The sequence below is a fragment of the Carcharodon carcharias genome, chromosome 1, assembly GCF_017639515.1.
Source record: "Carcharodon carcharias isolate sCarCar2 chromosome 1, sCarCar2.pri, whole genome shotgun sequence".
Lineage (NCBI taxonomy): Eukaryota > Metazoa > Chordata > Chondrichthyes > Lamniformes > Lamnidae > Carcharodon > Carcharodon carcharias.
In genome coordinates, this window is record NC_054467.1 from 89,271,067 (window position 1) to 89,297,778 (window position 26,712).

Sequence of the window (26,712 nt, forward strand, 5' to 3'; positions counted from 1 at the left end):
CTGCACTAGCTTCCTGAGTCTTTTACTGTTCCTGATGGTCAGCCATTCCCTTTCTGTCTGTGTAATCTTCACCTGCGATGTGACCACCTCGCTATATGTGCTATCCACGATTTGCTCAGCATTGTGGATGCTCCACAATGAGTCCACCCGTAGCTCCAGTCCTGAAATCCAGTTAGCTAGAAGCTGCATTTGGACATACCTTCCGCACACGTGGTCACCAGGGATGCTGGAAGCATCCCTCCTTTCCCACATCCTTCAGGAGGAGCATATCACGGGTCTGAGTTCTCCTGCCATGACGTCCCTCTCGATTAAGCTAGTTACTCCCTTAAATATGTTAGCTCGGGGCCTTATTTATGTTAGCTAGGAACCTTGTTTCTTGACTAATTATACTTGTACAGTACTACTCTATGCTTTTTCTTTTAGCTCCTACCTCAGTATTAAGCAATTAATTACTTTAATAGATTGAAAATAAAAACTCACCAGGATTTACTCACCAATCAGCTGCTTTTTAAAAAAATCCACTTTCAGAAGAGTGTTCTTCACAGGTCTGGTTCCCTCCTGAAGGTACTGCCTCTCCCCCTCTTTCTTTTTTGGTTTGAGGAGGAGGAGGGAAGAATGGAAACACTACAGCAATGTAATGTTTGGGGCTATTCCGTTCTTTGACAGTGGGTCCTCCTTGATCCCCTTCTGAATTGTGATGACTGCGCTGACTTTTCCCAGAATGCTTCTCAGTTACTTCTCACTACCGCCCTATTTCGGATGCTCTTCCTCCTGTTGAGTGCAAGAGTCCTTCTCCTCGATCCCCTTCTGAGTTGCGATGACTGCGCTGACTTCTCCCAGAATTTTTTTTTTTGAAAAAATACTTTATTCATAAAATATCTGGAAGAACATTACAAAACATTTCAAAATCGCCATCACAAAAAGTTCAATCAGATTCAGTTTTTACACATGGATCACGAGGTGCTTCAATACAATCAATGAATATTGCAATCATTTCATTATGGTCATTGCAGACAATCAGACAATGGTATTGGAGTTATCAACATACATTATGTTGCACTTTGATGTGCTTCAATACTATTATAATACAATTAGTATTCAATGCATACATTCATTGTGAGCTGTACAGCCCCTCGGGTGCACTATGGCAGAAAGGTCTTAGACAGCGACCTATCCCCATTGCGCCTTTGCGCTAGCTGCCCCAAGCTTTAGTGCGTCCCTCAGCGCGTAGCCCTGGACTTTGGAATGTGCCAGTCTGCAACACTCGGTCGGGGACAACTCTTTGCGCTGGAAGACCAACAAGTTTCAGGCAGACCAAAGAGCATCTTTCACTGAGCTGATGACCCTCCAGCTGCAGTTGATGTTTGTCTCGGTGTGTGTCCCTGGGAACAGCCTGTAGAGCAGAGGCCTGTGTCACAGAACTGCTCGGGATGAACCTCAACAGAACCCACCATCTCCAGACCTTCTTTGCAAAGGCACAATCCACAAGGAGGTGAACAACAGTCTCGTCCCCACCACAGCCACCTTGAGGGCAATGTGCAGAGGGGGTGAGACTCCCGGCGTGTTGGAAGGATCACAGAGGTCTTTCTCACCACCATCCAAGCTACATCTTGGTGCTTGTTGGAAAGTTTTGGCGATGAGGAATTCTGCCAAATGACTTTGACAGTTTTCTCGGGGAACCATCCCACAGGATCTACCTCTCCTTTTCCCGCAGGGCCTCTAAGACGTTATGTGCCAATCGTTCGCTCCACCGAAGCTTGGGTCGCAATATGAGCCCTGTTGTACCGTCACTGCTCTGTAGCCTGAGGCTGCTGCACGTCCTCTGGGGCTAGCCCTTGTCGCTGAGAAGCCAACCCTGCATTCCCTCTGGACCCTGGAAGATGTCAGGGATCTGAGACCTGCTAAGGACGTTTGCGTCATGGACACTCTCTGGGAATTGTGTGCAGATCTGTCGGATGCATTTGTGGTGGTCGCACATCAACTGAATATTGAACGAGTGGAAGCCCTTGTGGTTGACATAGTTGATTGCTTGATGTGACGGAATCTAAGCATGGGTACAGTCGATGGCACCCTGTGTCTGTGAAAAAACCTGAGGTGTGCGCAAATCTCAGCGCTCTTGCTTCCTGGCTTTCTTGATCCCAGGTGAAATTCGCGAGGGCACAGAGAGCTTTGTGAAGATGGCACCCATGACCAGGATACACTTGTGCGTGGAGGCTTGAGAGATCCCACGCAAGTTACCTGTGGAGCCTTGGAAGGAACAATTGGCGTAAAAAATTGAGCACTGCGGTCACTTTCATGGCCATTGGCAGTGAATGTCCTCCATGTCCCCATGGTGCCAAATTCTGCAGCAGGTGGCATATGTGACCAACCAGTTCCCTAGACGTGGGCAGTCTTTGGCGACACTGGTTCTCAGCCACCTGCAGGAATGACGGGTGCCGTCTATAGACCCCTGGGTCTAGAGAGGCACCTATGAGCGATGGCTTGCTGTGGACCTTCAGCTGCATGTGCAGCAGGCCTTGCCACTCCATCATTTTGAAGGAGATGTTCCTCCTTTTGCCAAGCCAGGTGCCTCCGCTGCGCTCATCCTCCTCCTCATCTCTGGCTTCTGTAAGCCATGAGGCAGACCACTAAGGCACCAGGCTCCATGATCCTGATGATCTCCCCCTGCAGGATCAAAGAGAGAGATGTGTGGGTAAGCATGGGTGTACTAAGAACCTCTCTTTAAGTTTGAATATCCTTTCACGCATGCAGGAGTGTTTAGGCCACCACTTGGATGGCCAGTGTGTAGCGTGCTCATTGGCTGTGCGAAACCCCGCCCACTTCCACCCCACTCCACTTGACCGATTGCCAGCAGCTTTGGCCATTGGACTGCATGCTGTGCTCTCAGCTCTGGTGCAGGCAGGCAAAACCATGCTGCAAGGCTGTGCTGTTGTATTGAGCCATAATGGATACTGGCCCACACCTTAGTTGCAAGGGGTTGAGAGTGTCTCCACCATGACTGTGCCAGGGGATTGCACAACTTGCCCAGTCACCCAGTTGCCCTGCTGCCTCCTGAAATGCACATCAATTTGCCGTCTGCGCCTGAGGGATGAAAAGTTCTGGATTATTTGGTGGCATTCTCATGCTTTTGCGTTGCTTGAGTGGGTAGGAAGGTTTCAGCGGCTTGACTACATGCATGTCAATGGAGCTGCAGCTAAATGGTCTCAGCTGTGGAAGAATGCTCACCCTTTGAGCTCTTCCCAAGTGTGTGCTCACTGCACCACCCCCCTACCCCCACCTCCCTCACCTTGCCCAGCCTAACCCACACTGGAACCCTTGCCCCAGCATTGTACTGAAAGCTAGCTGGGGAAAGAGTGACTTGCCTGTGTCCCCTGTGAATGCGCAGCACCTCTTCCTTGATTGGCAATGCCACGAATGCTGTGCAAGGTTGCGTGTACTCACCTCCGAGTTCCCCTCGATGTTCAGGTTGCCAGGTGGATGCCTTTAAAAGGCAGTCATGAAGCATGCTGTTCTGAAGTCACACTGACGTGGGGGGTTAATTTGATGTACAGGGTTTGATTCTGGTGAGCTGGGCTTATAATTAGATGTGAATGTATTAAAATGACATTCCCGATTTGAGGCGGTGGGAGATGTGGCCCACCATTGACAGGTGGAGAGGACAACTGCAAATTTGCGCAAAACTGATTTTTGGCCTTCCCACCATATTGTTTCCTCCCCCACCAGCCTGCCATGACTCCTGACACCAATGGGACTGGAAAATTCCGGCCATAGTTATAACCAAGTTCTCCACATTATTTACTTAAAAACAATTTTAGAATTGACTTTTCTCATGTTGAACGAATTTAATCTTCATATTTCTAAATTTTGCTTTGATCATGTGCATTTCATGTGGATGGAGCACAAATACTAATATTAGTAAGCCAACACCAGTCATAGCTTTTAGCTTTATAGTCCTTTCCTACTCTTATCAGTGCTACTTGTAGTGCAAATTAAATGACTACTATTACATTTAATGGTAAACAGATCAGCGAGTATTAACAGTAGAACATATCAGGATAGCAGTGGAAAATTTGAAATATAAATCTGGAGTCCATGCATTTCCCACTTCCAGAAGGAAGTGGGTGAAAAACCCCTGGAGGATTTGGTCTCCCAGTGCCCGGGTTTGTCAGCTGGAGTATGACTCCATTGCAGCATTAATCCAGCTTTAAAAAATGCACAGGGATGCCTTGCCTTGGCAGGTTTAAAATGCACTCGAAGTTAATTTGAATGCTTAGACAGTGTGAGCATTTGTATCTGCTCCCGAAGCATTAAAGAATCAACTAGTGGCAGAGATGCTCTGAACAAGTGTGCAATCATAGATGCACAGCACTCCCTGGGGTAGAAAATGCATTTTCCAGACCATTTCTTCAGATTGTGCTAGGATCCATGGTAGTAGCATTGATCCCTGACACCTCTTCCTTGACAAAGTCCGTTACAGCCTATAGGTGAGCTTGTCAGATTTTACTGAGACCAACAGCGAGGAAGATAGAATTTTGGCTGTAATATAGAAATGTAAGACCGGTTTTTGCTTTATAAATACAGGATTAGAGTACACATTTTCTAACTACAAGAGCTTCTCAGATCAATGAGTGAGCAACTGTGCAATCTACTTGCTGGAGCTGAAAGGTAAGGAAAAGTGAAGTTGAAATGGGTAATTAAGAAATGTAGGAGAGCCAGGTGAAATTACCATAAGGCCATCATCAGAAATGGAAAATCTTAGATGGACAGAGATGTACAGTCAGGAAAGCAGGAAACGTCGATAGGGTGGACAGCAGGAGTCATGAAATGATATTGAATAATGTAGAGGAGATCGCATTGTGAGCAGCAAATACAGGTTACTAAATTGAAAGAAGTACAAGTCAATGGCTCTTTCACCTGCAAGGAGTGTTTGGTGCCCTGGATGGTGGAAAAGGAGGAGGTGAAAGGGCAGCTATTGCATCTCCACTAATAAAAATAGAAAATGCTGGAAATATTCAGCAGTTCAGGCATCATTTGTGAAGAGAGAAGCAGAATTAAAGTTTCAGCTCTGACTTTTTGTCAGAACTGGGAAAAATTAGACGGGTGGAATAGAACAAAATGGAAGGTCTGTGATAGAGTGGAAAATATTAAGTGGCATGAGTTGGTAGGGCTGAACGAAAATGGACAGCACAGATTCTAGTTTGTTTTTCTTTGTGGGGATGGAGGTGTAGAGAGATTAAACATCTATGGTGAAGTGGAGATGGTAAGTGTGGGGACATTGGAAATTGTTAAAGTGATGGGCATCAGAGGAGTCACAGATGTAGGTGGGGAGCGACTGAATAAAGAAAAATAGTCAAGATAGGAAGAATCAGTTAAGTGGGGGTAGGAACAGGCCTAGGAATAAGTCTGCCATGACACTTCTGTTTGTGGATTGCAGGAAGGTGGTAGAAGCAGGCTATTTGGGGTTGGGGGACTGAGGCTAGAAGTGGTAGAAGGAAGATCTCCAGAGGAAATGGGGTCACTGACAGTCGTGGAAACAATGGCTTGAGGTTCTTGGGGTAATAGTCTTGGAAGGGAGGAGGAAGCATCTGAGAGTTGTTGTTCAGCCTCTTCCAGGTAGAGGTCAGTATGCCAAACAACAACATTCTTGTCAATAGGTTTGATAATGTTAGGGTTTGACCTGATGGAACGGAAGTGCAGCAAGTTCAGAGGAAGATGGGTTAGAATGAGTGAGGGTAGCAGAGAAAGAGTTGGTCATGTCAGACCATTTCTCAGTGAAAAGAGGGAGGGGTCGTTGTGGAGGGAGAATACTGGAGATGCGTAGGAGGGTCAGTTGTGCAGTGTGGAAGACCCGAGGCAAAGAAGTGTGTGTGGAGGCTGTAATCTCTGCCCTCCATTTTATTACTTTTGCATGTATTGGTTTTAATTTTCCCATTTTTGCTTTTGAATGGCAGCTGTTTATCATTCTGCCATTCACAACTCCTCTGGACGCGCATTGTTACTTTGTTGCCTCATTATTATTGCTGTGTTTTTTGCCACGCCAACTTCATCATTTAATGTGTACCCCCCATCATAGAAGTTTCACCTTTGTTCTTTTTCTACCCTCCCCTATGTGACTTAAAAAAAACTATTACATTTTGTTTTCCACTGTTCCCCATTTGACTTGCTAAGAACCGATTACATTCCTAATTATTCTGGATTCTGATGAAAGGTCATCAACCTGAAATGTTAACTCTCTTACTTTCTCCAGGGATGCTGCCAGACCTGCTGAATATTTCTACCCTTTTCTGTTCTTTCAGATTTCCAGCATTTGATTTTGTTGCCCCTTATGCCCTTTCATGGAAAGATGGTAGAGGAAGGGAGGCAGGTGTTAGAAGTGATGAGTGGACTAGAATACTTGGAGCGAATGGTCCTTTCAGTTAGTTGGGAAGAGATGCATTTTGTTCCATTGTGCTGAAGATGACATTGAACAGATCACCCAATGTGTAGGTTGGAAGATAAGGAAAAGGGAAACCGTATCATCGTTCTGGGAGGTAGTGGAGTGGGTGAGGGTGGCAGTGAGAAATTATGACCAAGTTTGAGAGCCCTGGCAGACACATTGGAGGGAAATCCTTGGCTGAGGAAATAGAAGAATTTTAAAGGCATTGGTGTAGAAGGTAGCATCATCCTCTGCCATTTTCTCCACCACCCTTTTGCGTGCACATGCCTTGTGCCACTCCTTTTTGCACACTCATGGGCCTCTGTGCAGGCTTTCCCTCTTTGCTCTCTTTCACTTTTATATTGAGCGACTTTTGCATTCCAATCAGCTGTAAGCCAGCATTGATTTTTTTTTTATGTAAGCAACCTTTTGACTCTGCAGACAAAATACCAAGTTTACCTTAAAGCAGGTTAAGGTGATTTTGGTGGCTGTTTTGGCTGAGCGAGATATGAAACAAAAAGTAGGTTTATCAAACTGAGCTCCAAGTAATGATTCCCAGAGTTCACATGGAATTTCCAGTGGGTCTGCTTGTTGGATTACGGTCTGTCATCTTGATGTGTTAATTTGAAAAAAATGTCTTCAATGATAGTTGTTCCTTTGTTGTTAGATGGCATTGTCCATTATAAATTTGGGCAGGGGTTACCAGAGAGTTTTGCCACTTAAATGTTCTCAACATAAAAGACTGAAAACCTTTGGGCATGTCTGTTTATACTAGAAGTTGTGGTAGATGTGAAAGATCCATCAAGTGAGAATCAGGTGTCTTCTGTTGTTCTGGCTAACTTTCCTCCCTCAACTCATGGCAAAAAATTAACTGTTGGATCATCTAATATGCTGATTTTAGGACCTCCGTGTGGACAAATTGGCTACTTTCTTTGTCAGCATAAGTGATTTTGCTTCATAAATATAACTTAAACTTCATGTCCTTCTCTGGAGCACTTTGGAATGTTATATAGTTAATAAATATTCTGTAAGAACTCAACTGTATATGCAATTGGTGCTGATACTGCTTTTGTTGTATTTTCAGCCATGAAGTTGCAGTTCCAAATCCTCATGCTACTCTGGTGCTTTGTGGATATATCAAAGGCTGCCAAAATTGTGGTTGTGCCGCCGATTATGTTTGAAAGCCATCTCTACATTTTCAAGACCCTAGCTAAGGCATTACATGAGCATGGACATGAGACGGTGTTTGCAGTGTCAGAAGGTAGAGAGATCCCTTCATCAGATTACTTTAGACTGCTGCGGTATCCTGGCTTCTTCAATAGTACAACAGCAGATGAATTTTTGCAGTCCAAGATGAGGAACATTTTCTCAGGAAGGCTAACAGCACTTGAGCTCTTTGACATTCTGGAGCATTACTCTAAGAACTGTGACATCATGGTTGGCAGTCGGGGTTTCATTGCTCAGCTCAAGGAAGAAAAGTTTGACTTGCTTTTGGTGGACCCCAATGAAATGTGTGGCTTTGTGATAGCACACCTTCTGGGAGTAAAGTATGCAGTCTTTTCCACTGGTCTCTGGTACCCAACTGAAGTTGGTGCTCCAACACCACTGGCCTATGTACCAGAGTTCAACTCTCTCCTTACAGACAACATGAATTTATTTCAACGAATTACAAATATTGCAGTGTACTTAGTGTCACGCTTTGGTGTGAATTTTCTGTTCTTGCCAAAATACGAGCGAATAATGCTGAAGTATAAAATTGAGCCTGAACGCTCCATGTATGATTTAATACAGGGTTCCAGCTTATGGATGCTTTGCACGGATGTAGCACTGGAGTTTCCTCGACCAACATTGCCCAATGTTGTGTATGTGGGAGGAATTTTGACTAAACCTGCGAGTGTTCTACCAGAAGTAAGGTTTTCTCATTTCTTTTACAGCTACAGGGCTCAGTGTTACTTTGAATATCAGTGTGTAAAGACAGAATGTCTCTCGAGGCTTTAGATGATTAACAAAGTAATGAGCATAAAAGATCATGATAGCAATAGAAGACAAAGGTTTGTACCAAAATTGAGCCTGAAGCTCAATTTTCATGTTTTATTTTTGCCCACAAATGAATGAAGCTTCAAAGCTTTGTTGTGTGACTGGTAGTTTGGTGTGCTTAATTTGAACATGAACGGGTTGTGTTAGCAGTTACTATTATTATTGTTTTAGTCACACATTAGGATTTAAATCTTAAAAAGTATATTGTAATTTGGTTTTATTTAATTGCTTTCCAGCCCAATTCTTTAGCACACTGGTAATAAATAAGGTTTACAAGATGAATGTGGTCTTTCCTATCCATGTGTTGAAAAGGGAGTGAGCAGAATAGTGAAACACATCTGGGAATAAAAGATACTTGCAATTCCAAGTTTTGCTGCAATCATGTTTTGATTAATTGGCTTTAAAGGTAAAATGATAACACTCATTGAAAATAGATAAGTTGACACCACGGCTTGACCCATGGTTGCTTCTCTATTCTGTTGTAAAATGCTTCAACAGTTCTCATCCACCTAGATGCTCCATCGCCCCAACTACAGCATGAGGTTGAAATGGAGAAAGAAAATTTAAAACAAAAAATACCTATGGATTCAGTGGTCAAGCATCAGTTATTTTGTTTTTTTTAAAATTGTAGTCAAGTGCATAGAATGATTATATTTTTCAATCCCAAACTCCATGAAACAGTTTTTAAAATTATTTCTATATTTTTAATATTGCTAATACATACAATCTAATTGCAGTGCTATTTTAACTTCTGCAGCCCTTTATTTCTCTCAAGGGCCTCATTCTCTGCCCTATGGATCAAAGAGATGATAGCAATCCTTTGCCTTCATGTTCTTTGCTGAGAGGCCAATTCAATTCCTATTCACTCTCCTTTTTCCCAGCATCCTGACCTATAAATAGATATGTTAAGTTCTGTTTTGCCCTGGCTGCATTCTATCTTTTCAACCTGTTCCAAAAATAGTGATGCAATGTATAATCCCATAACTGTAATAATGACTGCTCTTGTGGTTTTTCAAGATATGCTATTATTAAGGTTGATACTGAAAAGGTCTTCTGGAAACCAATTGAGGATAGTTAAAGTTAGTTTTTGAAACAAGAGTCCATAAAAAAGGCAATTGTAGATACCAATGAGGACAACAAAGAAGTGGTAATTGAAGGAGAATGATCTGAAAGGTCCACTAAAACAAAATTTGAGTAGAAGTATTTAAAGGATCATAAAGTAATTTTTAAAAAGTGACAAAAGATGTGCAAGAATAAAGAAAAGGCAAAGATCTTAATGCATTATTATGCAAACACTTGAATTTGTACTTTAATTTATTGATATATTCAACCATGGAATGTGGGTACCACTGACAAGACCAGCATTTATTACTTATTTCTAATTACTCTTGAGAAGATGGCTGAGTTTTCTTGAACTGCTGCAGTCTGTGTGGTTGAGGTACATCCACAGTTCTGTTTGGTAGGGAGTTTCAGGATTTTGACCCAGTGACGGAGAGGCACTTACAAATGCTGGTGATGAGGTGTGCCTGCTCCTGTCGTGTCTCTAGGCTGTACAGGTTGAGTTTGGAAGATACTGTCCAAGAAACCTTGGTGAGTTGCTGCAGTGCATCTTGTGCACACTACAGCCATGATGATGATGGGGGGAGTGAATGTTCCAGGGTGGTAGAGTGCCAGTCAAGTGGTCTGCTTCTATTGACTGGTGTTTTGAGCTGCACTTGCCCAGGAAAGCGGAGAGTATTCCATCACACGCCTGGTATCTTTGTAGATGGTGGAGAGCCTTTGGTGGGTCAGAAGAAGCATTACTTGCTGTAGAATACATAGCCTCTAACCATAGAACCAGCACAGAAGGAGGCCTTTCGGTCCATCTTGTTCATGCCAGCCCGAGGACACCCAGGTATCCTTTCTAATCTCACCTTCCTGCACCCGGCCTATAGCCCTGCAGCTTACAGCACTTAAGGTGCAGATCCAGGTTCTTTAAAAAAGAGTTTAGTGTTTCTCCCTCCACCATCAACTTTGGCAGGCAAGTACCCTCTGCATTAAAAAAAGGTTCTTTCTCATGTCCCCCCCTACACCTTCTGCCACTTATCTTGAATCTATGCCCCCTGGTTCTAGAATTCTCCACCAAGAGAAACAATTTTATCCTGTCCGCTCTATCTATTCCCTTAATAATTTTGTACACCTCAATCAGGTCACCTCTCAGCCTTCTTTGTTCTAAGGAAAATAACCCTAACCTATCCAATCTCTCCTCATAGCTACACTTTTCTAACCCTGGCAACATTCTTGTAAACCTCCTTTTGTAAGCTGTGTTTAAGTAGCCCATCCAGTTAAGGTTCTGGTCACTGATCCCAAGGATGATGCTGGTGGGGTGTTCAGTGACAGTTATGATGTTGAATGTAAAGGGGAAGTGGTTGGACTTGCTTTTATTGGAGGTGCTCATTGCCTGGCTGTGAATGTCACATGCAACCTATTGGCCCAGTGGCCCAAGCCTCAATGTTGTCCTGGTCTTGCTATGTCCAGGCAAGGACTGCTTCAGTATCTGATGAGTTGTGAATGATACGGAACACAGTGCAGCCATTGGTGACCATCCCTGTTTCTGGCCTTATGCTGAAGGGAAGGTTATTGAAGCAGCTGAAGATGTTTTGGGCCTAGGACACTACACTGAGGAACTCCGGCAGTATGCTGGAGCTGAGATGATTGACTTCCAACAATTGCCACCATCTTATTAAGAATGAGTTCAGTCAGTGAAGAGTTGCTGCCTGGTTCCTATTGACTTCCGTTCTGCTGGGCCTCGATGCTACACTCTGTCAAATGCTGCCTTGATGACCAAGGCAATTAATCTCACCTTGCCTCTGGAATTCAGTTCTTTGTCCATGTTTGGAACAAGGTCATAATGAGCTCTGGGGCATAATGGTCCTGGTGGAACCCAAAACTGGACATCACTAAGCAGGTAATAACACTGTTGATGACCCTTTTCTGTCATTTGTTGATTGAATGGAATGGCTGATTGGATTTGTCCTGCTTTTTATGGACAGGACACACCTATGCAATTTTCTATTTTGTCAGGTAGCTGGACTGACTAGTACAACTTCATTAGAGGCATGGCTCAATTTGGATCACAAGTTTTCATTACTGTGAGGGCCTCATAGCCTTTTCTGTATCTAGTGGGCTCATGTGGAATGAAATGAATTTGCTGAAGACTGACATCGATGATGTTCAGGATCTTGGGAGGAAGAGATGTATCATCCACTCAGCATTCGTTGAAGATAGTTGCAGAAGTTCTGGCCTTGACTTGTGCACTGATGTGCTGGTCTCCGCCATCTTTGAGGATGGGAATGTTAATGAGCTGTATACTCTCATTAGTTATTTGACCACCATCACCTGTGACTAGCAATGGCAGGGCTATGCAGAACTTTGATCTGATCCATAGGTTATGGAATTGCTGAGCTCTGTCTGTGGCATTTTGCTTCTTCTGTTTAGCATTCATGTAGTCCTGTGTTGTAGCTTCAGGTTGGCATCTCATTTTGGGGTATGACTGCTGCTTCTGGGATGTCCTTCTACAGTCATAATTAAACCAGGGTTGGCTCCTAGCTAGATGACAATGGTAGAGTGAGGGATATGCTCGACTACGAGGTTGCATATTGATTGAATGCAATCCTGCTGCTGGCTGCCTAGTTTTGAGCTGCTGGGTTTGTCCTGAATCTATCCCATTTAGCACTGTGATAGTGCCACACAATACATTGGAGGATGACCTTCGTGTGAAGACAGGACTTTGACCACAAGTTCTTGTGGAGACACACTTTCCAATGGATCGATGCATGTGCAACAGGTAGATTGAGGGAAAGGATGATAAGTTTTTGTCATGTGTTGGTGTTCTCACTACCTGCCAAAGGCCTATCTGGCAGCTTTGTTCTTTAGGGCTCGACTAGCTCTGTCAGTAATGATGCTATGAGCTATTGTTGGTGATGGAACTTGAAGTCCCCCATTCAGTGCTACGTTTTGTGTCCTTGCTAGCTTCAGTGCTGCTTCCAAATGGCAAAGTACTGATTCATTAGCTGAAAGATATAAATAGCAAGCGGTTTCTTTGACCATGTTTAATCTGATGCCATGACACTTTAGAGTCTAGAAGCATTGTTGAGGGCACCTGGGGTCACTCCATCCTGGCAGTAAACTATTGTCTCGCTGCCTCTTATGGGTCTGCTGGTAGGAAGAGGACATATCTGGAGATGGAATGTGAAATGTTGGCTTAAAGGTTCGATTGTGTATGACTGTCAGACTGATGCTTGCTTAGCCTGTAGGACAACTCTCCTAGTTTTGGCACAGGTCTCAGATGTTATTAAGTTGGAATTTGCAGGGTCGACTTGACTGGGTGATTTGTCCGAGGTTGCCTTGGCCGAGGCCAGCTGATCCGTCTGATTTTATTCTTTGACTTTTTCATAGCCAGTGTGTGGTTTGCTGGACCAATCCAGAGAGCACATTGCTGTGGGTCTTGAGACACGTAGGCTAGACCAGGTAAGGATGGTAGATTTCCTTCCCTAAAGGACGTTTGTGAACCAGATGTGTTTTATGACAATTTCATGGTCCCCATTATCGATACTCACTTTATTCCAGACTCATTTAATGAACTGAATTTGAAGTCCCCTGCCCTGGTGGGGTTTGACTAGTTGACAACTCTGGGTGTAATTGAAAGATTGCAATCGAGTGAGACAACTTTATAATGGTGATTTATTTTCAGATTATCTTTCAAACTATGATCTATTAAAACAAAAAACCTGGAAAATCTCAGGTCTGACAGCATCTGCAGAGAGGGATACATTTAATGTTTCGAGTCCATATGACCCTTCATCAGACCTAAGAAATATAGGACTTAATATTGAGTTCAACAATTTCAGATCATGAACTCACTCCTCCATCCCCACCCCCTTTCTGATCCCCCTTTTTCCAATAATTTATGATTTTTTTTACAAATATATTTTTCTTTTCCCGCCTATTTTTAAATTTATTTCGATCTATTGTTTCATCTCTACCTTTTAGCCCATTTTGATCCCTTCTCTCTATCCCACCCCCTACTAGGGCCATCTGCCACTAGCTTGTCCTGCTTGCTACCCTTAATGTCCCCATTAGCACATCCTTTAGATAATATCACCACCATCAACACCCCTTTGTCCTTTTGTTTATGACATCTTTGACAGTCTCTTCTTGGCCTCCATCTAATATTGGCCCCCTATCGAGCTCTACCTGTCTCTTCTACCAGCTTATATTTCACCTCATTTCTATATGTCTTAGTTCTGATGAAGGGTCATACGGACTTGAAACATCAACTGTATCCCTCTCCACAGATGCTGTCAGACCTGCTGAGTTTTTCCAGGTATTTTTGTTTTTGTTCTAGATTTCCAGCATCCGCAGTATTTTGCTTTTATGATCTATTAAACTTCAGTTTTTGGCAAATGCACCAAAATTTAAAAATGTTTCAACTTTTCTATTTTTGATTAATTTTGCAGTGATCAAAATAATTAAATCTAACTTTTGCTAGTCAATGCAGTTAATTCACTTTAAATGTCTTCTGAGAATGAATCAAGCATGCTAACAAAATATCTACAATTGTCCAGTAAACATGTTAGACCTTTATTTTCATACTCTTAATGACAAATAACCACCATACCTACATGCAGCCATAACACATTTATCACAACACCTTTTATAGAACTTGGGCTTGTCATATCAAATAGTGGTACCAAATTTTGAGTACGGAATGTCATTATTGTCTCTGTCGCATTGGTGAAAGAGATGATTATGGAGTGGATTAAAGCAAATAATATGCTTTTGCATTGCCCAATCAGAACTTTGACCCCAAAACATCCTCCAACACAAGGGTTCAATTTCCCACAGCACCAGTCCTTGTAGCCTCTCTGGGTGAACTATACATCTGAGGTCAATTAGTGCCTTATTATGGGCGCAATTGTGATGTGGCCTATTGACCACAGTGGAAATCCATATTATTATAGGACCCTTACATCTGGCAGAAAGGCTTTACCAAACCCAAGCCTCAAGTAAAATTGTTTTAGAACCTATATATCATTCTGGTTTAATCAATATGTTAAATGTTAATTTTCATTTGTTATCTTGCATGATACTTAAACATTCAAAATTTTGCTGAAAAGATAAAAGTTTTTATGTAAGAGAGATGCTTGCCTCAAATACAGAATGGCGTTATCCTAAGTACTCTACAGTTGCTACATTAACTTGATATTCTGATTATCTTAAGTTTTGGAATCTGGCAACAGAAAGCGAAATAAGTAGTTTGGCATAAACCTTTCAACATTTAATAAATCGGTCCATAACTTGTCCTTTCCTAATGTGGAAGGTGTAGCTGCTGTGCTTATAGGAATACTTTATTAGGAATTGGGCTAATTTCACAAATTGGGATCGGGAGTAGGCCTGCCGAGCCTGCTCCGCCAATCAATACAATCGTTGTTGATCTGATTGAAACCTCAACTCCAATTTCCACCTATCCCTGACAACCTTTCACCCTCTTACTTATCAAGCATAGATCTAACTCTTCCTTAAAAATATTCAAAGACTCTGCTTTTACTGCGTTTTGAGAAAGTGTTCCAAAGACACTCTGCCCTCAGAAAATTTCTCCTCATTTTTGTCTTAATTTTAAACAGTGACCCCTAGTTTTAGTTTCTCCCACAAGAGGAAACATTCTTTCCACATCCACCCTGTTGAGACCCCTCAGGATCTTGCGTTTCAATTAAGTCGCCTCTTACTCTCCTGAAACTCCAGTGGGGACAAGCCTAGCCAGTCAAGCTTTTTCTCATAAGACAACATGCCCATTCCAGGTATTAGTCTAGTAAACCTTCTCTGAACTTCTTCTAATGCACTTACATCCTTCCTTAAATATGGAGACCAATACTATAAACAGTGTTCTCACCAATGTCCTCTATAACTGAAGCATAACTTTCCTACTTTTGTATTCCATTCCCTCACAATAAACAATAACATTCTATGAGCTTTCCTAATTTCTTGCTGTATCTGCATACTACCCTTTTGCGATTCATGGACACCTCTGCATCTCAGAGCTCTGCAATCTCTCTCCATTAAGATAATATGCTGCTTTTTTAGTCTTCCTGCCAAAATGGACGATTTCATATTTTCCCACTTTACACTCTGTCAGATCTTTGCCCACTTCCTTAACTTACCTATCCACTTGTAGCCTCCTTAAGTCCTATTCACGACTTTCTTTCCTACCTATCTTTGTGTCATCAGCAAATTTAACAACCTTCATCCAAGTAATTTATATAAATTATAAAAAGTTGAGGCCCCCAGCACTGGTCTCTGTGGCACACCACTCATTACATCTTGCCAACCAGAAAAATACCCATACACGCCTACTCTGTTCCTGTTAGCTAGCGGATCTTCTATCCATGCCAATATGTTACTCCTTCCACCATGAGTTCTTTTCTGCAAAATGTGGCACCTTATCAAATGCCTTCTGGAAGTAAGTACAGTACATCCACCAGTTCCCCTTTATCGAAGGACATGTTACTTACTTCAAGAACTCCAATAAATTTGTTAAAAGTGATCTCCCTCTTTCAAAGCCTTATTGACTCTGCTTGATTACCTTGAATTTATCTAAGTGCCTTGCTATAATATCCTTAATAGTTTTTAACATTTTCCCTATGATGGATGTTAAACTAACTGGCCTGTAGTTTCCTGCTTTGTCTCCCTCGATTTTTGAACAAAGGGGTTACATTCGGTATTTTCTAATCTAATGGAACCTTCCCCAAATCTAGGAGTTTTCAAAATTAAAACCAATGCATCAACTATTTCACTAGCCATTTCTTTTAAGCTGCTGTGTATGCTGCAAATATATTTTAAATTATTTAATCAGAATGACAGGGAAGTTATATGCAGGCTTAGTGTATTGCTGACATTTTATTATTTTTAAACAATATCCACTATAGAATATCTAGGACCTTGTGATCAGAGCAAGCAATTTCTCTTTATCCTGGAGAATCATGAATAAGCAGAGTCTGAGCTGGAAAGTTTCAGAATATGTTAAATTAAGATAGAAATTGAGGGGAGAAACACAAATTTTATTATAAGAAAGACAAAGTGGGAAAGTAAAATTACTTAAATTAAGAGAAACGACAATAATTAACGTCTTTGGAAGTAATTAAGACATCACACCATTCAAAGGGTATTTACAATGGAATGGACAAGTCAGAACTTTTTCTGGTGAGTTTAGTCTGACCTGGGCTAAGTACAGGGACTTCACATTAATGTTTTTGAACTGTGAGTCAGATGGTAAAATATTATTTTTGCGTTGCTTTTAGAGGAGCAGCGGGCATCTCTGACCGTAGCCTCCTGATTCTTGTGTTTAATTGTGCATTTTTAAAATTCATTCATGGGATATAGGCATTGCTGCCAAGGCCATCATTTATTTCTCATCCCTAAATGCCTTTGAGAAGGTGGTGATGAGCTGTCGCCTTGAACTGTTGCAGTCCACCTGATGTCGGTACACCCACAGTTCTGTTAGGAAGGGGGTTTCAGGATTTTGACTCAGTGACAGTGAAGGAACGGCAATATATTTCTAAGTCAGGATGGCGAGTGGCTTAGAGGGGAACATCCAGGTGCTTTTCCCATGTGTCTGCTGCCTTTGTCCTCCTAGGTGGTAGTGGTTGTGTGTTTGGAAGGTGCTGTTTAAGGAGCCTTGGTGAGTTCTTGCAGTGCACCTTGTAGATGGCACACACAGCTGCCACTATGTTGGTGGTGGAGGGAGTGAATGTTTGTGGATGAGATGCTAATCAAGTGGGCTGCTTTGTCCTGGATGTCCTTGGTATCCAGCTTCTTTAGTGTTGGAGTTGTACTCATCCAGGCGTGTGGACCGTATTCCATCACACTCCTGAATTGTGCCTTGTAGATGGTGGACTGGCTTTGGGGGAGACAGGAGGTGAGTTTACTTGCTGCAGGATTCCTAGCCTCTGATCTCTCATAGCCATAGTATTCATAGTCCAGTTCAGTTTCTGGTCAATGGGAACCCCAGGATGTTGATAGTGGGGGATTCAGCGATGTTAATGCCATTGAATGTCAAGGGGTGATGATTAGATTTTCTCTTGTTGGAGGTGGTCATTGCCTGGCACTTGGGTGACATGAATGTTACTTGCCACTTGTCAACCCAAGCCTGGATATTGTCCAGGTCTTGCTGGAATTGGATGTGGACTGCTTCAGTATCTGAGGAGTTGTGCATGATGCTCAACATTGTGCAATCATCAGCGAACATTCCCAGTTCTGACCTTATGATGGAAGGAGGGTTATTGATGAAACACTGAAGATGATTGGGCCTAGGACACTACCCTGAGGAATTCTTGCAGTGATGTCCTGGGATTGAGATGATGGACCTCCAACAACCACAACCATCTTCCTTTGTGCTTGGTATGACTCAACCAGCAGAGTTTTCCCTCTGATTCCCATTGACTCCAGTTTTGCTAGGGGTCCTTTATGCCACACTCGGACAGCCACTCTTGCCTCAACTTTGGAGTTTAGTTCTTATATCCACATTTGAACTAAGCTGTAATGGGGTCAGGAGCTGAGTGACCCTGGCAGAACCCAAACTGAACATCAGTGAGCAGGTTATTGCTAAGCAAGTGCTGCTTGATGGCACTGTTGATGAGTCCTTCCATCACCTTACTGATGATCACGAGTAGACTGATGAAGTGGTAATTGGGCCGTGTTGGATTTGTCCTTTTTTGTGTGCAGAACATGTCTGGACAATTTTCTGCATTACTGGGTAGATGCCAGTGTTGTAGCTGTACTGGAACAGCTTGACTAGGCATGCGGCAAGTTCTGGAGCACAAATCTTCAGTACTATTGCTAGAATATTGCCAGGGCCCGTAGCCTTTGCAGTACCTGGTGCCTTTAGCCATTTGTTGGTAACACGTGAAGTGAATGGAATTGGCATCTGTGATGCTGAGGACCTCTTGAGGGGCCCAAGATGGGCCTAACTGATTATTGCCAGTGCTTCAGCCTTCTCCTTTGCTCTGATGTGCTGGGCTCCCCCATCATTGAGGATAGGATATTTGTGGAGCCTCCTGCAGTGAGTTGTTGAACTGCCCACCAACATTCACAACTGGATGTGGCAGTACTGCAGAGCTTAGATCTGATCCCTTGGTTGTGGAATCCAGTGCCAGACGTTGTCAGATTCCGATGTTAATAAAGACAGCACTGTTGTTTTCTATGTTTACTTCTATGGCATTATCCAGCCCAGTATTGTTGCTGTGTTTCAATTAAAGTGGTTGCCATTCTTGCACTGTTAATGTTCTAGAATGATTTTTTTAAAAAATGGGATATTATTGAACATGAGGTTTGTTTTCAGTGATTTAGAAAGGAAATTATATGCTTATGGACTTATTGCAGTGGCATTGGAAGAGAGTTGTTTAGTCTTGTGGATTGTTCTGAATAAACAGGGTTATGGAGCACACTGAGTTGGATTGCAGGAAAGGTTTTTATGTCTCAATTGTTTGCAAAAGACCAGAGCCTGGTTCTATCAGTTAGTGTCAGCCTGTGCTTAGCTCAACAGTTACAGCTGTGCATTCATTAACAATTTACTGCTCTAACACTGACTTTTATAGTTGGACTTGAATGACTGCTGTGCAGCCTGCTAGTTTGTATTATAAGCTGATATTTTTCTTTTGTGACTTGGGTTGAAATGCTCTTGGTATTTGCACAAATGTCCATTCTTAAAAGAAATGCAAAAGAATATTTTTTTCAGGCCAGGAATAAGATTTCTGCTATTTATTACCACCTTTTGGGGGTACTGGCACATTTTGGAATTCAACACTTGATAATTCCAATGTGCAGCAGTAGCTTTCAAAGCTACTAGTCATCCTTGTCTCTTGCAGTTTCATTTAATGACTTTCAGCCTAATGAAGTTATATTTACATCCAGAATGTGAGCAGGTGCACCAGAAGGCAATTAAGGTTTGTCAGCTTGGTGCTATTGGTACTGGAATTCCGTTCAAATTTCACAATGGCAAGTTGTAAAATTGAATTAAATCTAATATTTGGGCTAGTGCCACAAGAAAATGATCAAGAAATGACAAAGTTGTCTTTTAAAACCCACTGATTCACTAAAGCTCTTCAAGGAAAGGAAACTACCACCATTACCACCCAAGCTTTTGTGTGGCTCCAGTTCCTCACTGGTTTACTCTAAGCATCTTTAGAGTATTTGGGGATGTTGCTGTGCCAAATTTTCATTTAAATGTATTGCATCGTTTTTCAGTCTTCAATTTTTTTCATTTAATCAAGTTTTTCACTGAATTTTTGGCATTTTTCTCTTTTTTTCACTCTTCCACTCTTTGACACTTCTCTTGAAACAAGATCTATGTGCATGACCTATGAGCAATTTTAATTTCCCAATCTTTTGCTTTGGAGAATTAGTCCAAGACAGCTTCCTTTGGACATTCCTCTGATCTTTGTTCAGTCCACAAGCTTCTAGTTCTGGTAACCCCTGTTGGCATTGTGTGTTAAATGCTGAGTGAGAATAGGATAGAGCTCATAGTAATGCCCTGCATGAGTGCATGCAGAATTTTGCCAGCCAAATGAGGTAATAGAGGCCTGTTGCTGCTTCTGTAACTATACTTGTGTATATTACTGCTTTTGGAAAAAGTTAGGCCAGTGGGGGGTAAGTTTGAATCTCTCGAATGAAAGTGGCACACTCCTATTTGTGTAATCTGTTTTATTTTGGTCAACTCTGACAGCAAGAGCATCTGGCTCTCTAGCTTCATCCTTGTAATTTCCTATGGTGATCCCTAGAAGAGTATTGGTTCAAACTACTGAATAGGAAATGAAGTTGCAGCCAATTATCTCTCCTCAAATAGCAATGCAAAGTATAAATGTAAAATCCACCAATGCCTGCAGCATTAGGTCCCCAATGCACATAAAAGGTGAGGCGTGGAGCTACAGAAGGTTGTGATGTTGATATATACAGTAAAATTATAGTTTTGCTTTTTGTGTAGTAGTAATTTTGCTAGTATTTGTATGATATATTTTTGTTTTGAGGTGACTGTATTACAGGTACTGTTAGCCATTTAATCTGTTTGCTAACGTTAGGCAGATTACTGGCTAATGGAGGTGTCAGTTTAGTATCAAATCTGATATATCTGTATGCCTTATCAACTTGATAATGATGATTCCCCCCTACATGATGAGAAGTTTACGGAAATGAAGTAGAAGACTAATACGAGGGATGCTGACAGATCAATAAATGCATTTTTAAAGTTGTGATCGACGATACAAGGTTGACTGTTAAATGAAATATTATCTAATTACATCTCTAAAACACTTTTTAGTCTTTTCCTGCTTTAATGAAAATCAAAACTTCAGCCGAGTCTGTGAAAGCTTGAACAGGTGGAAAGTTGTGTGGCTTTCATTCACTTGTTAATAAATGTTGATATATTTACTTGTTCGTATTTTCCCTCCTACATATGTTGCTGCATATAAAACTATGTGCTGTGCAAATTCTCAAGATTTGAAGAATATTTAAAATGTCATTCTTGCAGATGCAGAAGAATGTACTGCCATTGATTGTCACTGTGTAAACATAGCGCACATTTTCCTTTCATTGTATTGAGTTGCCAAATTAACTGCCAGTGCCCAGAATTGCGAAATGACTTATTTTTGACATTTGTAATGCTGCAGTCCTTTTCAACACAGGATTTATATCCAATGTATAATACTGCTATGTAAATAGTAAGTGCAATGAATTTTATTTATTCCCAGCTGGTCTGCTAGTCCAGTGATGATTCCCCCCCCACATGGTATTGTTAATGCGCACACAATACTAAGCTGATGTTTCATTTGTCTCGTCCAATTTTGAGTATCTTCTGTTTGAAGTCTGTAGTTCACCAATTGGAGTTCTCACCCTAATGAATTGAACATTCGACAGATTTTCTTTTTAGTTATTCCAGAATTCAATTTGATATTTTAAGTACACCATTTCAGCAATAAAATACTTTTTGAAATTGTGATCAAGTTCCTGTGGATTCTAAAGCTACATTCATTGTCAAGAGTGCAAGGATACAGGGGATAGACAGGGAGATGGAGTTGAGACCATAATCAGATCAGCCATGATCTTATTGAACGGTGGACCTGGCTCTAAAGGCCAAATAACGTACTACTGCTCCTAAGGTTTAGAGCAAGAAATTAGCTATGGGGAAAGCAGATAAGGCCTTGGCACTAGCACTAAGTCAATAAGAGTTATTTAAGGCTTTGGTTTGTCTGAATATTAGGTATTGTGTACAATAATGGGCCTTTTGTCTGATGAGATGGAAGGTTGCATGTGTAAAGAATAATACCTAAACGTGAAGAGACCTCTGTTACTGCAATGGGTTTATAGAGCTGTTGCTTCACTTTCAGGAAATGGACTTTTATGCAGGAGCTTATAGAGATTATACGGAGTATGTCCCTACAAGGAAAGCTCATAAACTTTTGGGCAAAATCTCTACATGTGTAACTTCTTAGAATCTTGTTTTGAGAACTGTCGAGGTGATGGGTTTCTTTGTGGTTAGGCACTTGGCAAATTAAGAGTGATAACTTGCATCCTTAGCACACAGAATTATTTGACAAATATTGTCCAATCGCAGAATCACATTTAATGTTGGATGCTATGTTTTGAGTTTTGCAGGCAAGGGCTGGTTGCTTACGGTCTGTACCTTGTCTGTTGTGAACAGTGGCTGGGGCATGCTGTTTGATGGGATCTGCCAGTCTTTGGGATGTACGGCCCACATTCATAGTATCACACAAACACTGAAATTCATATACCATATTTGTGTGATAGGCAAAATGTCTTTTTGGCTTGATGGCAGCATCCTGTTGTGGTGAATGCCACTTGCGTTGCTACTGTACAGTAGCAGCATGGAACAGCTAGCATCACTTGTTGCTCAAATTTTTGAGATACCTTACCCTTCCAGGGTAATCTGGGGTAGACTGGACACTTCAGGGCTGAGAGTGACGGCCATGGACCCATTCATGAGTTTCATAATCCTCAGTGTGCTAAGAATTACGCCAACAACCAATTTAAGATAGTCAGTCAGGCTAGCAGTGTGGTGCATTTGCATGAACTGGAAGCCACATATATTAATATACAGGGCCCTGTTCTTTGCAGACAGAACATGTATACACATTCCGCCTGTTACAGCTAAACAAAGTAAGTGATAGCCATTTGCTGACTCATTCCTCAGGGCAATGTCTTGACTAATTGGGGTAAAGCTGCCCGGTTTAAATTTCAAACATACTTGGCAGTTAACTGTCAGTCAGTATCAATTGGTACATTCTCCATGGCAACACCTCATCAATCAGAGTCCACTTGCCAACTAATCAGCACACTCTTCTCATACAGAATAAATTGTTTTCCCTTTTATGTTAGTATTCTTGCAAAGTGTCTTGATGACTGCAAGCCGAAAAGCTTTGTCATGTCTCTTTTCTCAACAATGCTCGAGAAAATTTTTCAGAAATATTGGGAAAGTGAGGGGAGTGAGGCTAATTGGGTAGCTGTTTATTAGAGTAAGCATGATGGGCTAAATGGTGATCTCTTGTCCTGGAAGATTCTGTTACAAAAGCATGTTGGTTTTTGAGAATGGTAATCATTATGAAGCTCCCAGAGGAAAGAAAAGCATGTAATGCAACTGATCTTGGGCAAACTGTCTTGAAATGTTTCATTATGCAAACTTTTAAAAATATATTTAAACAAATTAAAATATAAATTACTACAACACTGTGATTGGTGTTGAAATAGTTGTTCTTTCGAGTGGTCTGATTTGTGCCCAGTTGATTTTCTGTTCCTTCTGTGAAACAATTTTAGAAGGAACATGATTTTATCTAATTCTACATCAGTGGATTGTGGACTGGGACTGGTGGATGGCTCAGAGCCATAGATTTGTTGCCTTTAATTCAAGGACACTGTGATCTTCTGGCTAGGACAGGTTGACTTCTTCAAGTGATGTATTATTTGGTATTGGCAACATCACAGATCCTTTTGCTTAGTGTGTTCTAGCACCATATCAATATTATGATATAAAGAGCCTCCAGACTAATCTGTGTCAACTATCAACTGTATTCCTATCACTTAGGGGTTACCATTGACTGGAAACACTGGACCAGCTTTATAAATACTGTGACTACAAGAACAGATCAGAGGCTGGGAATCCTGCAGCAAGTAACTCACTATTTGACTCCCCAAAGTCTGCCCAGCATCTATAAGGCATAAGTCAGGAATGTGATGGAATACTCTCCACTTGCCTGGATGAGTGCAGCTCCAACATCACGAGAATCTTGACACCTTTCAGGACAAAGTAGCCAGCTTGATTGACACCCTGTCCATCATCTTCATTATCCACTCCCTCCACCATGGACGCACAGTAGCTGCAGTCTGTACAATCTACAAGATGCATTGCAGTGACTTACCAAGACGCCTTCAAAAGCACCTTCCAAACCCGTGACCTCTACCACCTAGAAGTACAAGGACAGCAAATGCATGGGAACACTACCAACTGCAAGTTCCCCTCCAAGCCACATACCATCCTCACGTGGAACTATATTGCTGTTCCTTCACTGTCACTGGGTCAAAATCCAGGAAATTACTTCCTGATAGCCCTGTGGATATACATACATCGCATGGACTGCAGCAATTCAAAAAGGTGGCTCACCGCCACCTTATAGGCATTTAGGGATGTGTAATAAATGCTGGCCTAACCAGTGACGCTACATCCTATGAAAGAATAAAAAACTGTGGCTCATTTGGTAGCACTCTAACCTTTTGAGTTGCAAGGTTGGAGGTTCAAGTCCCACTCTAGGATTGATCACAAGAATCTAGACTGACACTCCAGTGCTGTATTGAGTGCTGTCCTGTCAGAAGTGCTGCCTTTTGGATTAGATGAGAAGATTATCCCTATCCTGGTCAATATTTATCCCACAATTAACATCATGAAAACAGATCCTGATTGTTATCAGACTGTGGCTTGCTGTGCACCAATAGCTATGTTCAGACTACACTTCAAAAGTACTTACTTTACAATCAATTATTTTTGGATATCCGGTTGTGAAAGATGCCATATAAATGCAAATCACTTGTTTTTGAGTCTAGTTTGAAGTTGGAGAATATTTAATATATCTGTGCAATACAAACTGAAGTCATTCTTAAATCAGCAATGCCAACACTTTGAATCAGTATTTTTAATGCATTCATGGGGTATGGACAACGCTGACTAGGCCAGCATTTATTACTCATCCCAATTGCCTTTGAGAACTTAGTGGTGAGCCTTGAATTGCTGCAGCCCATGTGGTGTGGGTATACCCACAATGCTGTTAGGGAGGAAGTTCCAGGATTCTGACCCAGTGACAGTGAAGGAACAGTGATATATTTCCAAGTCAGGGCAGTATGTGGCTTGGAGGGGAATTTCCAGATGGTGATGTTCCCATGTGTCTGCTGCTCTTGTCCTTCTCAATGATAGCGGTTGTGGGTTTGGAAAGTGCTGTCTAAGCAGCCTTGGTGAGTTCCTGCAGTTCATCTTGTAGATGATACACCTGCTGGGACTGTGCATATGTGGTAGAGGGAGTCAGTGTGTGTGGATGGGGTGTCAATCAAGTGGGCTGCTTTGTTCTGGATGGTGTCAAGCTTCTTGTGTTGATAGAGCTGCCATCATCTAGATGAGCGGAAAGTATTCCATCACAATCCTGACTTGTGCCTTGTGGATGATGGGCAGGCTTTGGAGAGTCAGGAGGCGAATTACTTGCCACAGAATTCCCAGTCACTGACTTCTTGTAGCAACCGTATTTATATGGCTAGTCCAGTTCAGTTTCTCATCAATGGTAACCCCCAGAATGTTGTTAGTTGGGGATTCATGATGGCGATGCCATTGAATGTCAATGGGCAATGGTTAGATTCTCTCTTACGGAGATGATCATTGCCTGGCGCTTGTGTGGCATGAATGTTACTTGCCACTTGTCAGCCCAAGCCTGGATATTGTCTAGGTCTTGCTGTATTTGGACATGGACTGCCTCAGTATCTGAGGAGTCATGAATGGTGCTGAACATTGTGCAATCATCAGTGAACATCCTGCTTCTGACCTTATGATAGAAAAAAGGTCAATGGAGCAGCTGAAGATGGCTGGGCCTAGGATACTACCCTGAGGAACTCCTGCAATGATGTCCTGGAAGTGAGATGATTGACCTTCAACAACCATAACCATCTTCCTTTGTGGTTTGTATGACTCCAACCAACAGTGTTTCTCCCCGGTTCCATTGATTCCTGTTTTGCTAGGGCTCCTTGATGTCATACTGTCAAATGCTGCCTTGATGTCAAGGGTAGTCACTCTCACCTCACCTCTGGAGTTCAGCTCTTTTGTCCAAGTTTGAACCAAGATTGTAATGAGATTGTGTGCTGAGTGGCCCAGGCGGAACCCAAGCTGGGTGTCAGTGAGTAGGTTATTGCTAAGCAAGTGCCACTTGATACTGTTGATGAGCCCTTCCATCACTTTAGTAATGATCGTAAGTAGACTGATGAAGTGGTAATTGGCTGTTTGATTTGTCCTTTCTGTGTGCAGAACATACCTCATTGCAGGTAGAATCCAGTGTTGTAGCTGTACTGGAATAGCTTGGCTAGGGATACAGCAAGTCCTGGAGATCAATTCTTCAGTACTATTGGCAGAATATTGTTGGGGCCTATAGCCTTTGCAGTACTCAGTGCCTTCAGCCGTTTCTTGATATCACATGGAATGAATCGAATTGACTGAAGACTGGCATCTAATTTGCTGGGAACCTCAGGAGGAGGCTGAGATGGATCACCCACTTGGCATTGTTCCAAATGCTTCAGCCTTATCTTTTGCACTGATGTACTCGGCTCCCCCATCATTGAAGATGGGACGTTTGCGGAGCTGCCTCCTCCAGTGACTTTAATTGACCACCACCATTCACGACTGGATGTGGCAGGGCTGCAAAGTTTAGATCCATCCGTTGGTTGTGGAATCACTTAGCCCTGTCTATCACTTACTGCTTATGCTGTTTGGTAAGCAAGTAGCCCTGTGTTGTAGCTTCACCAGGCTGGCACCTCATTTTTAGGTATGCCTGGCATGCCCTCCTGCACTCTTCTTTGAACCAGGATTTACCCCTTGGCTTGGTGGTAATGGTAAAGTGAGGGATATACTGGGCCATGAGATTACAGATTGTGGTTGAGTATAATTCTACTGCTGCTCATAGTTGCTCAGT

General features: G+C 42.2%; 1 protein-coding gene across 1 annotated transcript in view; it reads left to right on the forward strand.

Moving 5' to 3' along the window:
- The first annotated feature begins 4,580 nt into the window (after positions 1-4,580).
- Positions 4,581-26,712, forward strand: part of ugt8 (UDP glycosyltransferase 8) — a 77,527-nt gene continuing 55,395 nt past the window's right edge. The window contains exons 1-2 of the mRNA XM_041192045.1: positions 4,581-4,665; positions 7,500-8,323. Coding sequence (XP_041047979.1) covers positions 7,502-8,323 — 822 coding nt within the window. The 5' untranslated portion in view covers positions 4,581-4,665; positions 7,500-7,501. The remainder of the gene's footprint in view (positions 4,666-7,499; positions 8,324-26,712) is intronic.